Source organism: Bos javanicus, chromosome 21 (assembly GCF_032452875.1).
Source record: "Bos javanicus breed banteng chromosome 21, ARS-OSU_banteng_1.0, whole genome shotgun sequence".
Classification (NCBI taxonomy): domain Eukaryota; kingdom Metazoa; phylum Chordata; class Mammalia; order Artiodactyla; family Bovidae; genus Bos; species Bos javanicus.
In genome coordinates, this window is record NC_083888.1 from 56,688,919 (window position 1) to 56,711,363 (window position 22,445).

The 22,445-nt window shown below is 48.2% G+C and overlaps 1 protein-coding gene and 1 pseudogene across 1 annotated transcript in view; one reads left to right on the plus strand and one right to left on the minus strand.

Moving 5' to 3' along the window:
* RIN3 (Ras and Rab interactor 3) overlaps positions 1-22,445 on the plus strand; it is a 135,573-nt gene that overhangs the window by 23,431 nt on the left and 89,697 nt on the right. Inside the window, exon 2 of the mRNA XM_061395138.1 lies at positions 17,762-17,969. Within this exon, the coding sequence (XP_061251122.1) occupies positions 17,762-17,969 (208 nt within the window). The remainder of the gene's footprint in view (positions 1-17,761; positions 17,970-22,445) is intronic.
* Positions 2,044-2,162, minus strand: LOC133234736 (5S ribosomal RNA; annotated as a pseudogene).

Below are 22,445 nucleotides of genomic sequence, written 5' to 3' on the forward strand. Positions count from 1 at the left end.
AACCAGACCATGGTCTCTTGAGTCTGAGCTGTGTCATTTCCTTTGTGTTGTCCCTGTTATCCTGATGAAAACAGTATCTGCATGTAATTACTCATCTCCTAAGCTCTTTTTGTCTCCTTTCATCTCCACATTGTGATCCCAGCCTCAGAATTCAAAAGAGTTGCCCATAGTTCCCCAAGAATGTTGTATACGTAGCTGCAGAAAAGCTGAGCTGTCTTAGGTCATGTTAACAGGAGTAGACTATCTAGATTGAGAGAGGTGATGGTCATGCTCCTTTGTGAGCTGCTCAAACCACACCTGGGAGATTATTTCCTAGCTTGAGACTCTGCATTTCAGAGGTAGAAAGACAGAAGGATACTCAGCACACTCAGGAGGATAAAAACAGTACAATGAAGGGGTTCAAAACCACTCCATAATTTATGGTCAGTTGATTTTCAACAAGGGTGCAAAGAAAATTCATTGGGGAAAAAATAATCTGTACAACAGACGCTGCTGGGACAACAGGATCAGTTCAGTTCAGTTCAGTCGCTCAGTCGTGTCTGACTCTTTGCGACCCCATGAATCGCAGCACGCCAGGCCTCCCTGTCCATCACCAACTCCTGGAGTTCACTCAGACTCACGTCCATCGAGTCAGTGATGCCATCCAGCCATCTCATCCTCTGTCTTCCCCTTCTCCTCCTGCCCCCAATCCCTCCCAGCATCAGAGTCTTTTCCAATGAGCCAACTCTTCACATGAGTTTTAGCATCATTCCTTCCAAAGAACACCCAGGGCTGATCTCCTTTAAAATGGACTGGTTGGATCTCCTTGCAGTCCAGGGGACTCTCAAGAGTCTTCTCCAACACCACAGTTCAAAAGCATCTCCAAATGCAAAAGGAGGAGGTTGGACCCTATCTCACATTGTATGCAAAAATTAATTCAAAATGGAACAAAGACCTAAGTGTAAAAGAAGAAAACAGGGGTAAATCTTCATGATCTTGAACTAGATGTTGGTTTCTTAGCTATGACACAGAAAGTACAAGCAACCAAAGAGAAAATAGGTAAATTGGATCTCACCAAAATTAAAAAGTTTTGTGTTTCAAAGGACACCGTCATCTTTTCATCAAGAAAATTAAAAGACAACCCACAGAATGGGAGAAAATATTTGCAAATCGAACACTTTATATAAGGCACTTAAACATAGGATATATAAAGAACTTACAACTCAATAATAAAAAGATAATCTAATTCAAAACAGGCAAAGAATCTGAAAAAAAATTTTTCTAGAGAATATGTACAAATCATCAATCATTAAGATTCTCAGTGTAGTTTTACATCAGAGAAATATAAGTCAAAATCACGATGAGACATTCACTGAACTTTTGTGATGATTGTCTCATGATGTGAGTTAGCCAGATCATTATTCTGTACACCTTACACTTATACAATGATGTATGTCAGTTATATTGCAGTAAAACTGGAAGAAAGAAACACAGTGAAATACAACTTTATACCCACTAAGATGGCTATAACAATAAAGATAGCTAATAACGGGGCTTCCCTGGTAGTCCAGTGGCTAAGACTCTGCGCTCCCAATGCAGGGGCCCTGGGTTCAATCACTGGTCAGGAAACTAGGTCCCGTGTGCCACAACTAAGAGTTCTCACACTGCCACTAAAGATCCTACATGCCTCAGCGAAGAGTGAAGATCCCACATGCTACAACTAAGATCCAATGCAGCCGAATAAATAAATAATAAATATTTCAAAATGATAATAACAAGTGTTGATAAGAATGTGGAGAAATTGGGACCCCCCCCTGCCCCGCACTGTCAGTGGGATGTAAATTCTTTAGCCATTTTGGAAAAACATCCTGGCAGTTCTTCACTTGCTAAATATAGTTACTGTGAAAGTTGAGCAATTCTTTGTGGCCCCATGGACTAAACAGTCCATGGAATTCTCCAGGCCAGAATACTGGAGTGGGTAGCTGTTCCCTTCTTGAGGGATTGAACCCAGGTCTCCCACCTTGCAGGCGGATTCTTTACCGACTGAGCCACCAGGGAAGCCCAAGCCAACAGCGCCTAGTAGTCCCAGGAGTTCTCCCATCCAAGTACTAACCAGGTCCGACCCTGCTTAGCTTCCAAGATCAAATGAGATCTGGAGCATTCAGGGTGGTATGGCCGTAGACAGAGTTACCGTATGACCCAGCAATTCTAGTCTTAAGTATATACCCAAGAGAATTGAAAACAGTGTCTCTACAGAAACTCATACATGAATATCAGTGGCGTTATTCATAAAGGCCCCAAAGCGGATCAACCCAAATATCCATCAACTAATGGGACAAGTACAAATGGTATGTGCATACAATGGAATACTATTTGGTGCTAAAAAGAAATGAAGCACTGGAGCTTCCCTGGTGGTTCAGTCGTAAAGAATCCACTTGCCAGTCCAAGAGACGTGGATCTTCTCGGGCCGAGAAGATCCCATGTGCCGTGGAGCAACTAAGCCTGTGTGCCACAATTACTGAGCCTGTGCTCTAGAGCCCAGGAGCTGCAACTCCTGAGCCCACGTGCCCTGGAACCCGTGCTCCGCAGAAAAGAAGCCCTCACACCACAACTAGAGAGTAGCCCCCACTAGCTGCAACAGGAGAAAAGTGCACAGCAGCAGAGACCCAGCATAGCCAAAAATAAATAAATAGAAAGGAAGAAAGGACTGATGCATTATGTAAGTCATGACAGCGTGAAAGTGAAAGGGTTAGTGGCTCAGTCGTGTCTGACTCTTTGCCACCCCGTGGACTGTAGCCCACCAGGCTCTTCTCTCCATGGGCTTCTCCAGGCAAGATTACTGGAGTGAGTTGCCATGCCCTTCTCCAGGGGATCTTCCTGATCAGGGATCGAACCTGGGTTTCCTGGATTGCAGGCAGATTCTTTACTGTCTGAGCCACCAGGGAAGCCCAGGTGAACCTTAAAAACATGCCAAGTGAAAGAAACCAAACATAAAAGACCACATACTGTGTGATTCCGTATGGGAAATATCAGAAGGCAAACCTACAAAGACAGAAAATGGATTGGTGGTTGACACCGGCTGGGGCATTAGGAGGAATTGGGGAATGACAGTTAATGAGGACAGGATTCCTTGTTGGGATGATGAAGATATCCTAAAATGAATTGCAGTGATATTTGCATGATTCTGTGATTGTACTGAAAACTATCTCAGTGTACACCTTAAAATATTACTAGAAAGCAAAGCACTCCGTATGCAAATTCATGGAGACTGTGTGTAAACCAATGTGTGGCTCAGTGTCAGACACAGGGGAAAAGTTAAATGTTACCTGTAGGTGCCATAAGGAGAGGGGGGCTGATCAACCTGGAGAAGAGCTGACCCTAGGGCATCAGCGGAGATGTGTTGGCCTTCTCTGCGTAGTTGAAGGGCTGCGTGGGGATGGGGCATGTTGTCCCTGTGGCCTTATAAGGGGTAGAAAAAGAAACAAGAGGAAGGATTCAGAGGAACAGATTTCATCCCAATAGAAATCGAGGACTGGTTCTCAGAATGACTTGCCCAGTGAGGTAGTGAGCTCCCTCACATTAGAGGTCTTCAAACAGATGTAGCTACGTATTGTGATGGTATAGAGACTTCCCAGTGTTAGGGGAACCTCTGAGGTAGAGGACAGCTGATAGGCTTACAAAGTCTTGTTCAATATTCAGAAATTTTAAGATAGTTGTTAAATCATCAATAACTTCTTACTAGCAATGATGGGAATACTTACAGCCATGGCAATCCTCATTCACTATACGTCAGGACTTTTTTTTTTTTTTTGTCGTGGACAGGTGCTTAATAGCACGTCACTGATCCAAGCCAGCTGCTCCAACAGGTCTTTTGAAGTGCTTGTTACTCAGCAGAACGTGGGTCCACTCACCCACGTGCAGCGAAGTCAATCTACGAACACCAGCTTGTAGTGAAGGAAAGTACAGCATTTTCTGCAAGTGGCAAGCAAACAGCATGAGCAGTTAGTGCTCAAAAGGCAGACCCGAAGTTCCCAGTGGCTTTCAGGGAGAGGTTTTAAAGGCAATATAAGGTGAGAACAGCAGCTCAGGGACATTCTTCTGATTGGTTGGTGGTGAGGCAACAGGGTGATGTTTTGGGAATCTTCATCAACCTGGTTCCAGCCAGTCTGGAGTCTCTGTGCTCATGGTCAGCCATGTAGTGACCATCCTTTACCTGGGTGGCTGATCTTAGTTTCTGCAGAACAACTCAAAGATATGCATCAGACTGTTCTGCGTATCCCTTAAGGAGGGACTAGGACACTTTTTTTTAATCACTGGACTGCTAAGTTGTCATTGCTTTTCTTGATGGACTGCTGTCCTTTTCTTTCTGCATTCCCTCGCTTCCCTAATTACTGACTACTTAAGTCTGCTCTTTGGAACTCAGGGAAGGCCTAGGAGATCAAAGCCTTTTTCTACAAACAAGAAATGGCACAGCGAGGGGCTTTTGTACCAAGGAAGGCCCCAAAGTGTCCTACTTGGTTTCGGTTCCCCCTTTTCTTTGATAAACCTCAATCCTGAGGGGAACAGGGGCAGGCCAAGAAAAGGAGTCAAGTTTTGGATAGAGAGGTTAATCATAAACCCAGTGGGGCAACTCAGTTCCCGGGGGGCTTGGTTTCATGATCATCCACCCCCAAAATTCCCAGATTCTCCTCCTTCACCAGTGGGTTCGCCTTCCCTGCCCTGTCCCAGGATCTGATGAGCCTTGACTTCTTCCATGAACGGTCATGAGCTCTTCATCTCATCTAGGAGTTACCACTTAAGTGTCTACTGTGGCTGAGTTCTTCCTTACCCTGTCCCATGACCTCTGAGGCAAGTGGTGTAGATGAAAGAATTAATCAATAATTGATCTAGGGGCTTCCCTGGTGGCTCAGCAGTAAAGAATCCGCCTGCCAGTGCAGGGGACTCGGGTTCAATCCCTGGTCCACGTGCTGCAGGACAACTAAGCCCATGCACCACAGCTACTGAGCCCACATGCCCAGAGCCTGTGCTCCGCAACGAGAGAAATCACTGCAGTGAGAAGCCTGAACGCTGCAACAAAGAGTAGACCCCGCTTGCTGCTACCGGAGAAGGACCTCGTGCAGCAACGAAGACCCAGTACAGCCAGAAATAAATACGTCTTTTAAAAAAATAGTTGATCTAGAAAGAAATGAACATTTTTATTTGCACCGACCTGAGCATTATAATCCAGGAGACTGTCTTTCAGAAAGCTCTGAGAATTGTTCCACCCTTTTAGAGGTCAGAGCCCAGGAATGAAGTTTTTGAGAAAAGGCCATACTCAAGTTATTGACAGGTTACACATTTTAGATCTGCACTACAAAGTGTGTAGCGGGTCATGGGTCCTCGTGGCCCCTCACAAAATTAAAGAAGGAATGTTGTCACCTAGGGAGGTTTGCTTAATGGGGTTGAACAACACACACTAAGGGGGAGGGAGGAGGCTCAAACCAGCAAGGAAAACATTTATGTTTAAATTTTCTCATCTCGGGCTTCCCTGGTGGCTCACTGGTAAAGAATCTGCCTGCCAATGCTGGGGACATGACTTTGATCCCTGGTCTGGGAAGATCCCACATGCCTCAGAGCAACTAAGCCCATTTGCCACAACTGCTGAGCCCACGTGCCACAACTCCAGAGCCTGTGCCCTAGGGCCCGTGCTCCACGACAAGAGAAGCCACTGCAATGAGAAACCCCTGCACCACAGCTATTAATAGAGAGTAGCCCCCATTCGCCGCAACTAGAGAAAACCCCGTGCAACGATGACCCAGCACAGCCAAAAATAAATAGATCGGGTTATTTTAAATTTTCTCATCTTGCTCTAAAATATGAGTTTTAATTTCATCAGTGGCCTAGGCTCCCTGTTTACAGTGGGGGACACTGAGCCCAGGGTGGATGTTTGTTCATAGCACCGGGGCCTCGGAAGGAGTTCTCCCAGCTCCAGATACCTGCCGCCAGTCTTGAATGTTCCCGTTGGCATCTTCATCTTCACCTGTAGTTAGAACTCCAAGCTGTCACTCACTCTGGCATCAGCTGCTGCTCCTTGGCCCAAGTCTTGTGGCTGCCACAGTGTGGAGACACAGTCCCAGTGACCTTCTCTGGCTTCTGCTCTGCTGATGCAGCTGTCAGAAGATTTTCCTTAAAGTCCCCCAGGGCCTGATTCTTTGGATGGACTCATCTTGATTACCTTTCAACACAGGCCCTCAGGCTCCAGAACGGTCTTAAAAATGCCAAAGAAAACAAACAATGGGAGTCATCCCAGAGGAACTGGCCTGGCAGAAGGGACAGGCTTAGGTGTTCTTGTTGCAGAGAAGAACCAGTTCTGACTCCACCTTGGAACCGTTTCTTTGACTTGCTTTTCATTGCTGCTGTTGTTATGTGCATGCTCAGTCACTTCAGTCATGTCCTACTCTTTACCACCCCATGGACTGTAGCCCTCCAGGCTCCTCTGTCCATGGGATTCTCCAGGCAGGATTACTGGAGTGGGTTGCCATGCCCTCCTCAAGGGTGTCTTTCCAACCCAAGGACCAAACCCGAGTCTCTTATGTCTTCTACATTGGCAGGCAGGGTCTTTACCCCTAGCGCCACCATTATAACAATACATAATGGCCTGCCTCAGAGGACCCTGCCCCTCTGCCTGACTGTTGGACTGTATGTGTGTGTAAGTCACTCAGTTGTGTCTGACTCTGCAACTCCATGGACTGTAGCCTGCCAGGCTCCTCTGTCCATGGAATTTTCCAGGCAAGAATACTGGAATGGGCTGCCATTCCTTTGTCCAGGGGATCTTCCCGACCCAGGGATGGAATCCCAGTCTCCTGCATTGCAGGCGGATTCTTCACCATCTGAGTCACCAGGCAAACTCAATTGTTGGACTAATTGTTAGCCTTTTGTTCAGCTTTTAGGAAGATAATCTGACCCTGCCCACCTGTGAACCGCTGCGGGAAAGAAGAGATTAACACACCCCTTCCACAGGCTGGCTGTTCCGGAGATGTTTTGTAAGACTGATGGCCCTTTCTTTGTGTCAGTACTTCACTTCCTCATTGCTTCCCCCTCTCTGTTCTGCCTTTTGACTTTAGTTCCTCACTGCTTCTCTCTGGTTCTATAAAAGAAGCTGGCATCCAGACCCGACAAATGGTCATTTTGAGACATTAGTCTGCCATCTTCTCTGTCAGCCGGCTTTCTGATTAAAGGCATATTCCTTGTCTCAACACCTCGATTCATCCGCCTGTCTTGCGGCAAGCAGAGCGAGTTTGGACTCAGTAAAGTCCTAAGACCCCCACTCTACAACGCCTGGGCTTGTGGCAGGTTCTGGAGGACCTTGGGAGAAGATGCATGTTTCTGACATTTTAAAAATAAATAAGTCATTGCAGAACTGGCCAAAGCCTCCTTCACACAGTTCCCAGATTCCATTTTCTTCCAGCTCCTCAGAGGTCACCACTGTCCTGGATTTGGTGTGCCTGTGTATTTACAGAAAACATAGAACTATTGTGTACACTTTTACACTTTATATAAGTGTTTTCATTCCTTCTGTAATTTGCTTATTTTATTCAACATTGGAATTTTGTTTTGTTTGATTTTAAAACTTCTTAACTTTTTCTTTTAAAATAACTTCAGACTCCCAGAAAAGTTACTGGAGTAGTACAGTGAATTTCTGTATTACAGTCTTCAGTCAGATTTACCAATTATGAACATTTTATCACATCTGTTGGTTTTCTCTTCTTCACTTTTTCTGAACTGTGTGAGAGTAAGTTGCAAGCATTGTGCTTCTTTACTTGCATATATGTCTGTGAATATTTCCCAAACATGGACATTCTCTTACATAACCTCAGCACAAGGATCAATATCAGGAAACTAACATCAATGCAACTGACAGGATTTTGAGATTTCACCCAATAGCAATTGGTTCCTACCTTTTAGCAGCTGTGTGATAGTCCAGGGTGGAAGAATCACAACTTATTTATCATTTTCTCATGTCTGTTTCTCATGGATGGACATTGGTTGTTCCCATTTTCTCTCATTATTATCAATTGTCTCCTTATGCCTGTGTGTGTCCTGGGAGTGGGGCTGCTGGGGCCTGGCTACAGCACCCCTCTTTTAGATTTTGACAGGCTTTCAGAGCAGGTGCAACTGTTTCTGTTCTCATGGGGGTGCTTTTCCTCCTTGGTGTGCTGGTGGCATTCAGGGGGCTGAGCAGTGGGTTCTCACCTATCCCAGGCCATTTCTCATGTTGGCATTCGTAGGAGAAACAGGGCAGGACCACATGTGTGGTTAGGCCAGCTAGAGTGGTGACATATGTGAGGTGTTCTTGGGTGCCAGATGCTGCTTCGTGCACATTACATGTGGCAGGGCTCACCAGCTCCATTGCACAGATGAGAAAACTGAGGACCACAGAGGTTAAACATCTCACCCTGGGTCACATGGCCAGATGTGGCAGGGCTGGGCCCGAGACTGCTTGAGTCCTAGTTTTCATCATGGGGCTACGTGGAATGTGAAATGACCACCACGTCTCTAATTGTAGTGAGAAAGTGGGTGGGGACAGCCATGAGTGACTACCCCCCACCTCCCCAGGGTGTGTCAAGGCTCAGCTGGTTCTCCAGGATCAGACACGAGGAAAACACCCCTGGGGCCTCTGGACAGTTTTGCCCCAGCTTGAGAAATAGCTGTCACTTCAAAAGGAAGGAGGCTTTGGACTTCTGGAAGCTCAGCTTGGGCCTGGGAGCCCCACTGGGCAATTCAGTTATGGCTCTTAGAAGCTTGCTGTCAGTCACTCTCGGGATAATAGCAGTGTGCGCATCTCATCCTCTCCACTCCCGAGGGAAACCCCCTCGCCTGTTACACTTCTCATTTCACAGAAGAGGAGACTGGAGGTGAGTGTGGCTGGACAGGCAAATAGAGTCAGTGCAGAGCTGGCTTGGCAGTGTGTGAAATGACCACCAAGCCGGCTCAGGAGATCCCAAAGCCACCAGCTCTCCACCCTACATGCATTTATGTGACAAACCAGTGTAAATCAAACACATTGATTTAAGATGATTTTAATCATAGAAGTAATGCATAATTGGCATAAAAATTTGAAACAGCCCCTCTGTGTGCACTTCTCAGAAATAACAGTTCTTAATCCAGTACTTTGGCCACCTCATGCTAAGAGTTGACTCATTGGAAAAGACTCTGATACTGGGAGGGACTCGGGGCAGGAGGAGAAGGGGACGACAGAGGATGAGATGGCTGGATGGCATCACTGACTCGATGGACGTGAGTCTGAGTGAACTCCAGGAGTTGGTGATGGACAGGGAGGCCTGGCGTGCTGCGATTCATGGGGTCGCAAAGAGTCGGACACGACTGGCGACTGAACTGAACTGAACTGAACTGAATGATGTCATACAGAGCCTTCAGGACATTATTTCTGTGTATGTTTATATTTCTCTGTCTCTGTGTTTATATAAATTCCAAGTGGGTCCACAAACTTTGCTGCTGCTGCTGCTGCTAAGTCGCTTCAGTCGTGTCCGACTCTGTGCGACCCCAGAGATGGCAGCCCACCAGGCTCCCCTGTCCCTGGGATTCTCCAGGCAAGAACATTGGAGTGGGGTACCATTTCCTTCTCCAATGCATGAAAGTGAAAAGTGAAAGTGAAGTCGCTCAGTTGTGTCCGACTCCTAGCAACCCCATGGATTGCAGCCCACCAGGCTCCTCCATCCATGGGATTTTCCAGGCAAGAGTACTGGAGTGGGGTGCCATTGCCTTCTCTGCCACAAAACTTTAATGAGCACTTTCTTTGCCAAGTACTATAAGGATACATATACATGGGAAGTTTTTAAAGTTTCTTCAAGAACTAGAGTAGTGTAGAGGTTATTATCCCAGACTCTGGGTTCAGATTGTCCAGATTTGAAGCCCAGCTCTGCCACTTAGAGGCTGTGTGACCTTGGGCCTCCCTGATGGCTCAGCAAGCAAAGAATCCACGTGCAATGCAGGAGCCCCAGGAACCTTGGTTTTGATCCCTGGGTGGGGAAGATCTCCTGGAGAGGAAATGGCAACCCACTCCAATATTCTTGCCTGAAAAATCCCCATGGACAGAGGAGCCTGGTGGGCTACAGTCCAAAGTATTGCAAAGAGTCAGACATGACTGAACACACATGCACAACCTTGGATGAGTTGTTTAACCTTTCTGTGCTTCAGTGTCCTCATCTTTACATGAGACTACCAGGTAGATCGGAGAAGGCAATGGCACCCCACTCCAGTACTCTTGCCTGGAAAATCCCATGGATGGAGGAGCCTGGTAGGTTTCAGTCCATGGGGTTGCTAGGAGTCCGACACAACTGAGCGACTTCACTTTCACTTTTCACTTTCATGGATTGGAGAAGGAAATGGCAACCCACTCCAGTATTCTTGCCTGGAGAATCCAGGGACAGAGGAGCCTGTGGGCTGCCGTCTATGGGGTCGTACAGAGTTGGACACAACTGAAGTGACTTAGCAGCAGTAGCATCAGGTAGATATGTTAGTTTCCAAGAGCTGCAGCAGCAAGTCATCACGAACCTCGCAGCTATTAAGAATAGAAATGTATTTTCTCATGGTTCTGGAGGCCAGAAGTTCAAGACCAAGGGGTCAGCAGGGTTGGTTCTGTCTGGAAGCTCTAAGAGAATAGGGCCATGCCTCTCTGCAGCCTGTGGTGGTAGCCGTCAATCCTTGGTGTTCAAAACTCCTAACTCTACTTTCTTCCCTGCCTTCTTGTATCTCTGTGTCTGTCTGGGGGGCTGCTGCATGCAGGATCTTAGTTCCCTAAACTAAGAATCCCTGCCTCCTGCAGTGGAAGCTCAGAGCCCTAACCACTGAAGCCAGAGGATTCCTCTGTGTCTTTCTATGAGAACACCTCTCATTGAATTTAGGGTCCACCCTAAATCCAGAGAGCTTCCCTTGTGGCTCAGACAGTAAAGAATCTGCCTGCAATGCAGGAAAGCTGGGTTTGATTCCTGGGTTGGGAAGATCCCCTGGAGAAGGGAATGAACCCACTCCAGTATTCTTACCTAGAGAATCCCATGGACAGAGGAGCCTGGCAGGGTACAGTTCATGAGGTCGCAAGGAGTCGGACACGACTGAGCAACTAACACTAAATCCAGGATGATGTCATCCTTAATTACATCTACAAACATCCTTTTTCCAAGTGAGGTCACATTTGCAGGGGCTGGGTGCTAGAATTTGGATCAGTCTCTCTGGGGGACACAGTGCTAGCCACTCCAGTAGGCGTGAGGATGACTGTGTGCCACGGGCTATTGGGGATGAACAGGCACGTTGCTGCCCTTACTGGCATTTCCAGGGCCCGCCCCTCCCACCCTGGCCCCTCCATGTCGTCTGTGTGCTCACCCCCTTGTACGGAGTGATCGGGCCATCCCATGACACTGACTGCTGGGCCCAGGTCTCTTTCTCTCAGTAGACTCACTTGGTCCTGGAGTGGGGGCCCGGTCAGGACTGCGGGTGGGACGGAGCTGGCCTTTTCCCAGTCCTCCCCTTCCATCCCACACTCCCCCGCCACCCCCCAAGTTCCGGCCAAGTCTGCACAAGGGGGCCTTAGTTCTCCTTCCAGTGATGCGTCATTGGAACTTTCTGAGCTGCTTCCCTAGGGCCCACACAGGCAGCCCAAGGCCAGCACCCTTGTGAGCTGGGAACTAAGGGGCCTTCTCCCAGACAGGTGGCATCCAGCCAGGGCCCCGCACCCTTAGCTGACCCCACACCCAGGTGGGCCCCTCGGGTGGCCTCTCCACCCCAGAGCAGGGCTTTCCTTTCTCCTCACCAAGGTTTAATAGGCCCATGACTCAATGCAGGCAGCATGCCGAGGTGGACACACCATGCCAAGTCCCTCCTTCCTCTGGATGCTGGTGAGAAGGTCCCCAAATAAGCCAGGATGCTGAGCCCAGGCCTGGTCCCTTTGGCCCAGGGCAAGGGTTTCTCCTGGTGTCTGGCCACCCTGCACCTGGGTGGGGCAGCCTGGGTGTCCTCGGACAGCCCACCCCTTGAATTGAAAGGCTGTTAGGACTGCTGATTAGAGCCGATCTGTTTCTCCTGTGCAAGCAGAAGGGAAACAAGTCATGGAAGGATTTCTCTTTTTGGTGGAATTGCCCTCAAGTGTCTGGGCTCATTATTTTGTGCTAACAGTGCCATTCATTACTCGGGGTTCTGGTGGCTGCCTTCTCAGAGCCCTCAGCTGGAGCTTGGCTGGTGAGCAGGAGGGTGTGGGTGCTGGGGTGGTTGACTGTGCCAGCAGATGACATATTGGCTGTCGCGTGGGCTCAGTGATGGTCCCTCAAAGTCAGAGCTGGTGTGGCCAAGCTGTTTAATGACCGTGATCATGGCAGTGCAACAGCCTGCATGATGCTGGCTCAGGGTGTTCGCACCTCTGCCATCCTGCTCGAGCCCGACAGTCCAGCCTGGAGCTCCAGCATCAGCTCCAGCATTTAATAGTCACAAGTGGGCATCCAGAGAGCTCAAGTGACCTGAGGCTCAAGGTCATCAGGGACTCAGAGGGTAAGGGGCGTCTTCCTGGCCCCATTACCCTTCCTTACTTGGCTTGGTCAGAGCAGGTGTCCCTGCCACTCTGTCCCTCCAGGGCTCTGCTGCTCCTGTGACCTGGTGCAAGGCCCAAACCTCCCCCAGACTCAGCTGCTCCTTCGCTAACTTATAGTCCTTGCTGTAGCCTTTGAAACTTAGAGTTTCCACTCCAAGCCTCCGATCCTACCAAGCCACCACTTAGAGGGCCCTGAGCAAACCCTTGTTACTTCCACCCTCGACCACCCAGAGGGGAAGGAGAACGTTGAACAACTTGGACAATTCCTGGAAAGCAGCATCTTAAGAGCCTTTGGCCTCTTGAGCATTTAGTCTGAGTGGCCACACGTAGCCCCTTCAGTGCTCATGTCTGGAAGGTTTCTGCAGTAACCCCAGGTCTTATTTGTCTTTTCACCGGCACTAGCTGAGCTCAAGTTATAAAAAGGATCCTCCAAGTTATTTGTTTCTGTGCCCCGAAATTGGCTTTTTTGTTCATGTCAAGCCATGGTTCCCTGGCTCTTGAACTTTAACTGGGCTCAGATATTGACTTGGGTCCAAGAAGAGTGCAATACACAAAGGTGTGCCCCACTCGAAATGTGCCGAGTCCTAAAATCAAGGCTGCAATGTGGGAGAACTATAGTGAGAAGAGGAAAATAAGAATTCCAATTAGCGAGTTGAAAAGAGAAACAGTAGCTAGCATTTCCTGAATTGTGTGCACTCTGCCAAGTTCTTGACAAATGTCCCATCAAATTTTCACAACTATCCTATGAAGTATTTTTATACACGTGAATAAATGGAAGCCCAGAGAAGTAAAGGATCTGGCCAGAGATCACACAAGCCTAGGGCTTGTAGTGCATCAGGCAGCCTTCTTCTGAATGGGCCCTGAAGGATGGGAAAACTTTATCCCCAGTGGTTTGTTATAAAAAATATACTAGACATACAGAAGAGTCAAAATAATTTTGGAGTAAGCACTTACCCTTGATGTTTTTGTTTATTCCTCTGTCTCTCCACCTTATTTTTTCTTCTGCATTTTGAAGAAACTTCTGGACACCCCAGAATATTTAGCACATATATCACTAACCAGAGTTCAGTATTTCTTTATGGTTCTTTTTTATTGTTTTGGTATAAAATTTGCATATAATAAAATGTAAATATACTTAGCTAAGTGTACCAGCTGAACTTCATATAAATGGATACATATCATATGTATTTTTTGGCATCTGGCTCCTTTCTCTCAGCAGTGTTTTTGAGGTTTATACATGGGATGGTGTATATCAGTGGTTCCTGTTCGTTGTTGAATATTTTCCCACTGTGTGAGGTACCCCTGTCTGTTCATTCTCTGATCGATGGATGTCTGGACCAGTTTGGGGCTATTAGGAATAAAGCTGATATGAACACTCAAGGAGAGGTCTTTTCCTTTTGCCTTTCTTTTGGGTACATATCTATGAGTGGAATGTCTCAGCCATGGGGCAGGTGTATATGAAAGCTGACTTGAAAAGACTGCCTTTTTTCAAAGTGGTTGTACCAATTTGCATTCCCACCAATAAAGCATGCGCGTTCTGTTTACTTCCCGTCCTTGCCAACATGTGATGTTATCAGTCGTTTTAATTTTAGCCATCCTAGTGGTTATGTCGTGGTATCTTGTTGTGGTTTTAATTTGCATTTCCCTAATGACTAATGATGTCGAGCACTTTTTACCTGCTTCCTGGACATGTCTTCTTCTTTGAAGCATCCTCAAAGCCCCTTTAAAAAATTAATTTGTGTGATCTCTATCAGATACATGCTTTGCAAATATTTGCTCCTAGCCTGTAGTTTGAGTCTTTAAGGGTTTTTTTTTTTGAATCTTCTTTTCTTCATGAGGTGTTTTCATGGGCACAAGTTTCAATGTTTATATGACTAACTTATCCATCTTTTCCTTTATGGTTCTTGCTTTCTGTGTCTAGTCTAATAAATGTTTGCCTCCCTGTTGAGAGGAAGTCACAGAGAATCTGGAGGTACTGCAGGTAGACAAAATAGCTGGAGCAAGAGTGTCAAGGGGGGATGTGCAGGTTTGCAGGGGTGGTGGACAGCGGCCTCCTTCTGTGGGCTGGGGGCTCCAAATGGGAATGCCTCCAGTATCAGGGACTGGATTGGACTCTTCCATCAGTGGGAGCCATTGAGAGTTTTAGAGTGGGGCAGCGACATGATCACAAAAGGAGAGATGACACAGTCCCTTTGGTGCTGGAGCCTGGGGCAGAGTTTCTACTTGGTCACCCTGAAAGCAGCAGCCTGTACCTCAAGATGCAGGTGGGACTGCTGGGGGCTGGGGATAGGGGATTGGGTTCATCTCTGTGGGCCCAGAGGCCAGCCAGGCCCCACCACATCTTAACCAGTCCATTTCTTCTTGCCAAGAAAGCCCAGGGGCTGGTGAGAGCAAATTGCTAGCCAGAAGCCCAGGGAAGGTGCTTATATATGTGGATTTAGAGGCGACTCTCCAAGTAGATCCAGAATCCTTAGAGAGACACCCCCCCAGCCCCCCGGTCCCTGACCTCACCTTCTCCCACCCTCACCCTTCTACCTCCTGCCACCCCCAGGCTTCCTCGTGGTTCCTCCTGGACCAGGCAGCTCAAGCCTGCTGCTCGAGGCCTTTGGTGCCCCTGAGTCTGGAATCTTTTCCCCAGCTGTCTGCATCCAGATGTTACTCAGTCTTTTCAATGAGGGCTCCCCTGACCCCAGCCCTTTGCTTGCCTGGCCAGTGCTCAGCACCATCTAACACCGCAGGGCACCCCTTCACCTTGTCTGTGGCCTGACTCCTCTTCCAGAGATGAGGGGTTTTTCTCCTTTTTAAACTGTTTTGTTCTCTGCTCTAACCCAATGCCTGAAACAACATCTGGTGTGTTCAGGCCCTCAGAAAATATTCATAGTATAAATGAATTCAAGGCGAACTTTCTCATTTCTTTCAAAGTTTGTTTGATCTTGGTTCCACAAGAGAAAATGGGGACCCTTGTCCCGAAAGTCCAGGTCCTGCCTAGGCCACCTGGCAAATAGAGGAGTCTTCCAGGCTACTTCTCCCCATTGTACAGATGCAAAAACTGAGGCCCTAAGAGGGAACAGATGTTCTCACAGGCTTCACTAAGCAACCTAAGCCTAGTTAGTGGCAGAGAGGAAATGGGAGCCAATTGCTCTCCCTCCAGTGGCTGTTAGAGTCCTAATTGGCCTCTGAGGGGAAGCCTGGGGCCAAGCAAGAAGATTTTAGGATGATTATAAAGCCTTTTGGTGCCAGAAGATATTTTTGTGCTTCCAAGGAAGGCTAGAAGAACCTAGAAGACCAAGAATGTGTATTTCTGGGTGATTCTGGCCTCCGCTGTCTTTACTGCTTTCCCAGAGGAGATGTGGACCATACTTCGGGGTCTGGGAAGAGGTCATGTCCGAATGAGCTGGGCTGCCCTGCTCTCAAACTCTAAATGAGACCCAATTCCACAGCCTGTAGATGCCCCCCAGCTGCCCCTCCCAGCCCCATGACGCCTGCAGCTGCCTGGACACTCCTGTTGGCCTGGTGACTTGGCACACTCTTATGTGGACCCAGAGGAGAAATTCATAAGAACCCCTGACACACGAAGCTTCCAGGGAGGGAGGGCGGGCTTCTAGAAGGATTTAGGAGTGAGGAGCATCAGAAGAGGGAATTTTCAGTACACTGCCTTTGCTGGATCTCTCACTATACATATCTTTCTAGTCTGGTCTCTGCAAAATCCAGCACAACTGGACCCGTTTAACCTCACTTTCCCAGCCTCCCCACCACCCAGAGAACCACCAGGACCCCCGCCCTCCCCTCTAGGGAATGCTGTTCTCTCATCAGGACTCCTGGGTCCCCCATGTCCTCTGACCTCAGCAAATGGTTCCACTTTTCTGTGCCTCTAGCAGGGCTCATCCTACCCCACCCCCAGGCAGCTCCTTAACAGCAGATGCCAACCTGATCTCTGGTGCCCTTCGCCAGCATCTCAGGGATACAGGATGAAGGAGAGGCACCAGCTGCATCTCCCTGGTTTTATAACTGCCCCTTTCTATTTGATTAAGGTTTTCACCCCTGGGAAGTCCCTGGTGGTCTGGTAGCATAGGACTCCATGCTTCTACTGAAGGGGGCACAGGTTTGATCCCTGGTCAGGGCGCAGCTAAAAAACAAACAAACCCTGAGAGATTTCGTTCCTCAGGTAGCAGGCAAACAGACCACACAGCCCCACCCTACCCCCGACTCAGAATTTGAGGCACCAAGATGCTCTTCCTCCTTTTCTGGAATCTGTGTGTGTAGGGGGTCGGGTGGAGCAAGCATGTTGTGGAGAGCCTGGAATCTCTTGGGCCGGTCCTCTACTTGCCCTGCCATTTCTCAGGCCTGTGATGTTCCTCCTTTCCCAGGGGCCCTGACCTGTTACATCCTCATCCTGAGGATTGGCTGGGAGAGAGACAGGGAAACCTGGAAATGTCTGTATCAGCACATCTAACCGAAATACAACGCAAGCCCCTTATGTAGTTTTACACTTTCTGGTAGTCACACTAAAAAAGGAAAAAGAAAGAGGTGAAATTAATTTTAATGATGTTCTATCTCAGTATGTCCAAAAATGATCATTTCAATACACAATCAATGTAAAATATTATTAATGAACTATTTTGTGGTCTTTTTTTTTCATACCAAGTCTTTGAAGTCCTGTGTGTATTTTACACTTACAGTGAGTCTTAGTTCAGACAGCTCAAGAGTTGGTATGACTAGTGGCTATCATACTGGACAGCACAACTGTCTTGATCTGGGTGATGGTTACTTGGGTGCAGACATATGTCAAAGTTTGTCTAATTGTATATTAAAGACTAGTGCATTTTACTGTATGTAAGTTACACTTCAGTTAAGAAGTTGTTGTTGTGTTTTTTTAATTCTCTTCAGGTCTGTGCTCAGATGCCATTGTTTTCATGAACCCACCCTGGGTTGGAATTGGCTCCTTCCATTGCACTGTCCTCCTGCTATGTTAGTCTGATCTTGTGCTACAGCTCTTTGTTTCTATGTATGTCTTACTCATTTTAAATGCCTTAAGGTGAAGATCATGGTTTGTCCATTTTTTAATTCCCCAAAAGGCCCTGGCTATGCAGATCCTGAATAAGCAAGCATGATTTATTCAATCCAATAAGAACTGAATCCCCATTTGTTGTCAAGTCCTCTCTGGACCTGCGTCAGGATGCGCTGATCATTCTATTCTGTTCGCAGTCCTATTCCAGATGTTGGCAAAGGAGAAAGACAGGAAGAGGAGGAGGAAGATGGCGTGGGGCCCGGCCTGCCAGGCACTCTGAAGAACTGCCTTCCTCACCGGGACTTCAGCGTCCTGGAGAAACTCGTCAAGACATGCCCGGTGTGGCTGCAGCTGGGTCTGGGCCGGGTGGAGGCGGCCAGGATCCTACACCGGGAGGCAGCCGGGGTGAGTGGGGTGGTCTCTCCACCTCGTGGCCGGTGGGCGGGTACAGCTGTAAGGAGCTGCTCCAGCTCCCACGGAAGTAGCTGCCCTCTGCCTGCACGTTTGCTCTCTTCTTAGGATTATCAGCGTTCCAACCAGAACTCAGGATTGAGGGACTGTTGGGCCGTCTGGTTTCTGCCTTGGAGAGCAAGTGTCCCGCTGCCGAGCCTCGGGCAGCGTGGCTATCGGGGTGTGTCTGGACACTTGGGTGTCCCAAGCAGGACTGGCACTTCGAGAACTCAGCCAGGCATCCAGGGACTAGAGAGTATCAGAGCCTGAGGAACCCGAGAAATCATTTTACATCCGCCTTATTTTACATGTGAGGACAAGGGGCTGTGTGATAGAATTGAAAGGTTTCTCTTGTTTGAGTGGTTTATTTTAGTGGGGGGGTTTTGAGTCAGGCTCTGTGAGTTGGGAAATGGCTTAAATTTTCTGAACCTCACTTTTCTCTTTGAAATGGGGCCATTAATAGTATTTTCCTCCCCATGGTATAAACATCACAGAGGAAGATAGATAGGTACATGATAGAATATGAGTCAGAGCTCATCAAATCCCACCCACCCTCCACCACCCCCGTACATGCTACTTCCTTTAAATTTTTAAAATTTGTTTAATTTTAAAAGCGATATATATATATATATATATTTACTGTAAAAAAAAATCAAGCTGGACAGAAATGATAAAGAAGTAAAGTGTCTGATAAAGGTCTTTGCCACCTACTCTTTTTCCACCTACCCACTACACAGAAGTCTTTTTTTGTTTGGGGCTTTTTAAAATTGAGGTGAAATTCACATAACATAAAATTAGCTTTTTTCAAGTGAGCAATTTAGTATGTTCACAAGGTTGTGCAAGCAGCACTTCTGTCTAGTTCCAAAATATTTCATTGCCCCAAGATAAAGCCCCATACCCATTGAGCAGTTATTCCCTATTCCTTCTTCCCCTGGCCCCTGACAGCCACCGGTCTGCTTCCAGAAGTCATTTTTGCTGAACGTGTGTGTCCGGTTCATCTCGCGTTCAGACCCCCACATCTGTAATAGCTAGCATTTCCTAAAGGGTGAAAGGGTTAGTTGTTTAGTCATGTCCAACTCTTTGCAACCCCGTGGACTGTAACCCGCCAGGCTCCTCTGTCCATGGGAATATCCAGGCAAGAATACTGGAGTGGGTTACCATGCCCTCCTCCAGGGGATCTTCCTGACCCAGTGATCGAACTCAGGTCTCCTGCATCGCAGGCAGATTCTTTACCATCTGAGCCTTGAGGGAAGCCATTCACCAAGCACTTACTGTATTCTGGGCACAGTTTAAGTTCTCCAGTGCGGGTTATCTTCACAGCAGCCCTCTGAGATGGATGTTACTATTATGCCCATTTTACAGATAAAGTAACTGAGATACCATGCAGTTGAGTGTCCCCAGGTGGACACAGTGAGCCAGTGCCCGAGCTGGCATTTGAACCCAGGTGGCTGGGGAGCTCCCATGTACAGGGTTTATTTGACACAGATAGAATCACATCTTTCAGCCATTTGTGTTGTTCTCACCTTCAGTGTGGTGTGCATCGCTACGCTCTGGGGAATAGTCCAAGCTCCTAAACACAGGAGACTCAGGTGGATAGTGGATTCATTTACCATGGTCTGGATAAAAATCCATCAACTTGGCAATTGTACCTGAACTTTGGAATTACTGGAACTTATGGAGAAGACAGTGGCAGAGGATAAGATGGTTAGATAGCGTCACTGACTCAATGGACATGAAATTGAGCAGAGTCCAGGAGATAGGGAAGGACAGGGGAGCCTGGCGTGCTGTAGTCCATGAGTCACAAAGAGTTGGACACGACTTTATGACTGAACAACAGCAGCGACAACAACATGAGGCCTCTAGTAAGCCCCACAGAGGCCCCTGCCATAGTGAGTGGGGCCCATAGCGGCCTGAAGACCAAGCAGAATCCCGAGGGAGCAAAGGGAGGCTGCCCCCAGGTATGAGGTAGGTGCCCTGTGAGCCTTCCCAGCCCCACCACAGCACCAGATCAGCCTGGCAGGGTTAGAGGGGGCAGGCAGGGAGACTACAGTCCTCAGGAAACTAGGTCTGTTGTTTCATTCCTCCCCCACCTAAAGGCTTTCCGTTTTGAACTGACTGAAGGCTTCAGAGCAGATGATGAAACTGTATAGAAAATAAAATTGGAGACTCACACCAGCAGGTGTTCCGGTCAGCATTCCCAGGCTGCAGGCCTGGTTGGTTATCCACTCTCCTATTAGGATCTGAGGGGAGGATGTAGCTGAAAAACAGGCCCAAGTGCAAGGTTGCAATGCTGAGGGTGGCCGTTTTCTGGACCTTTCTGGGTCATCAGGAGAGGTGTGTCCAGGCCTGTGTGTAGATGGAGGTGGACCAGAGAGTGAGGACCCATCCCAAGGCGAACTGCATTGGGTGTAAGTCATGCCCACTTCATCAAATGGTTCAATCCTCAAAAGTTTGCGATAAACCCTACTCAAAACAATAGTAGTGGTCTGTGTGGAGCATGCTTATTAATGTCAGGCCCTGTACCAAATACAATGAGATTGTCATCTCATTGAATCGTCGCAGCAATCCTGCGAGGTGGACTCTGCCATGATCCTCATTTTACAGATAATGAAACTGAGGCTGGAGGGGAACTGCCCTTGTTTGTGCTTCCCAAAGGTAAAACCTCAAAGGCTTCCCAACCTGAGGGTTTGATTGCAAGTGGTTTATTTGGGAGGTGACCCTAGCGACCACAAGTGGGAAAATAAGACAAGAAAGTGGAGACAGCTAATAAAATCAACCCTAACCCTAATAAAGGGCTTCCCTTGTGGCTCAGCTGGTAAAGAATCTGCCTGCAATGTGGGAAACCTAAGTTTGATCCCTGGGTTGGGAAGATCCCCTGGGGAGGGGAAAGGCTACCCACTCCAGTATTCTGGCCTGGAGAATTCCATGGACTGTATAGTCCGTGCGGTCACAAAGAGTCGGACACGACTGAGTGACTTTCACTTTCACGTTCATGCAGGTTACCCCAGGGCACATGGAGCTGGCTTCTCCTGGGGCACTTTGGGGGCCAGGGCAGAACACATATCTCAAGGTCATTCCCCCCAGAGGGCTGAGGGAGCTGGTGTTATTGACCAACTCCTGAGAGCCGTTGGTTACAGGCAGTGGGGGGTGATATTTCATGTTCCAACACCTCCCTTCTTCTCTCAGTATGAGAAGCTCTGACTCTGGCCAGAAATAGCCAGTGGGCAAAGAGATGCCAATCTGGCTGTTGGAAACAGGGCTGGGGTCTGCTAAAAAGAGTGGGTGGGACCCAGCAGCATCTTCCACTGGAAGTGAAGTCACCTGTCCAGGGTCACATGGGTAGTGAGTTACAGGGCTGAGATTTGACCCCAGTCCTAGCTAAGCCAGAGCACACCCCTCACAAGGGTGAAAGTTAGTAGCAGGAAAGAAAAAGAAGTGACTTTCTGAGCTCAACCAATACCAGATGGGTGTGGGTATGAGACATGTACGAAGATGGGTGAACTATGACCTTCAACACGTATGAAGATGGATGAACTATGATCTTACCACTGTTTTCTCAGAGTGTCTGGGAGGGCGAGTTCTGTGCGTGGATGTGAATGAGATGGCACGGGGAGGAGATGTCTAAGTGCTATGTGAAAGGTAGGACAGCGAGGGACCTGGAAGAGGGAGGGAACATGTCCGGGTGGGCTGATCCAGGCAGACTTCCTGGAGGAGGCAGATGCTGAGCCCTGTGTCCAGAGCCTTGAATCTGATCCCAGGAGTGAGACCACAGGCTACTGTTAAGACCACAGGTTGGGAGCTGGAGGAGGTCAGCTGGGCCCTTCCCACTGCTGCCCCCTTACTGCCCCCTCCGTGGCCACAGGGATTGGGGCAGCCCTGGGGACCATAGAACTGAAGGAGACACCTTCTGTTCACTTCTCTGCCCTCACCCCTTCTTCTCCCCTTGAGCTTCTGTATTTTCAAGCAGAAAGCAAAGCCCTGAGGCCCGTGCCCTGATACAAACTTGTCCCACTTTTACCCAAAGTTGTTCTTTGCATGATCTTATTAGATTCTCACAGTGACTTCTTTCTGGTCCGTGTTATTGGCATTTCCATTTCCAGATAAGAAAATGAAGGCACAGAGAAGTTAAGTCACTTGCCTGAGGTCACACAGCTAGAAAGTGCAGAGTCTGCTCGGTGTGATCTGCAGGGATGCTGGGAAGGCCCTTTGCTGTATAGTATCACTCTCAGGGAACTGTCTGAATTTCCATCAGTGCAATGGCTTCATAGTTTTTAAAGATACAGACACTGAATAGCCCCCAGGCTGTGAGAGTTCAGAGGGTCCTCAGAGATCACACGGCCCCACGCCTTCACGACACTGGTGAGGGACAGTGCTTCATCAAGTCTGGGGCCAGTGGTCAGGAGACTGGAGATTCCGCCCCTTTGTCCCAGT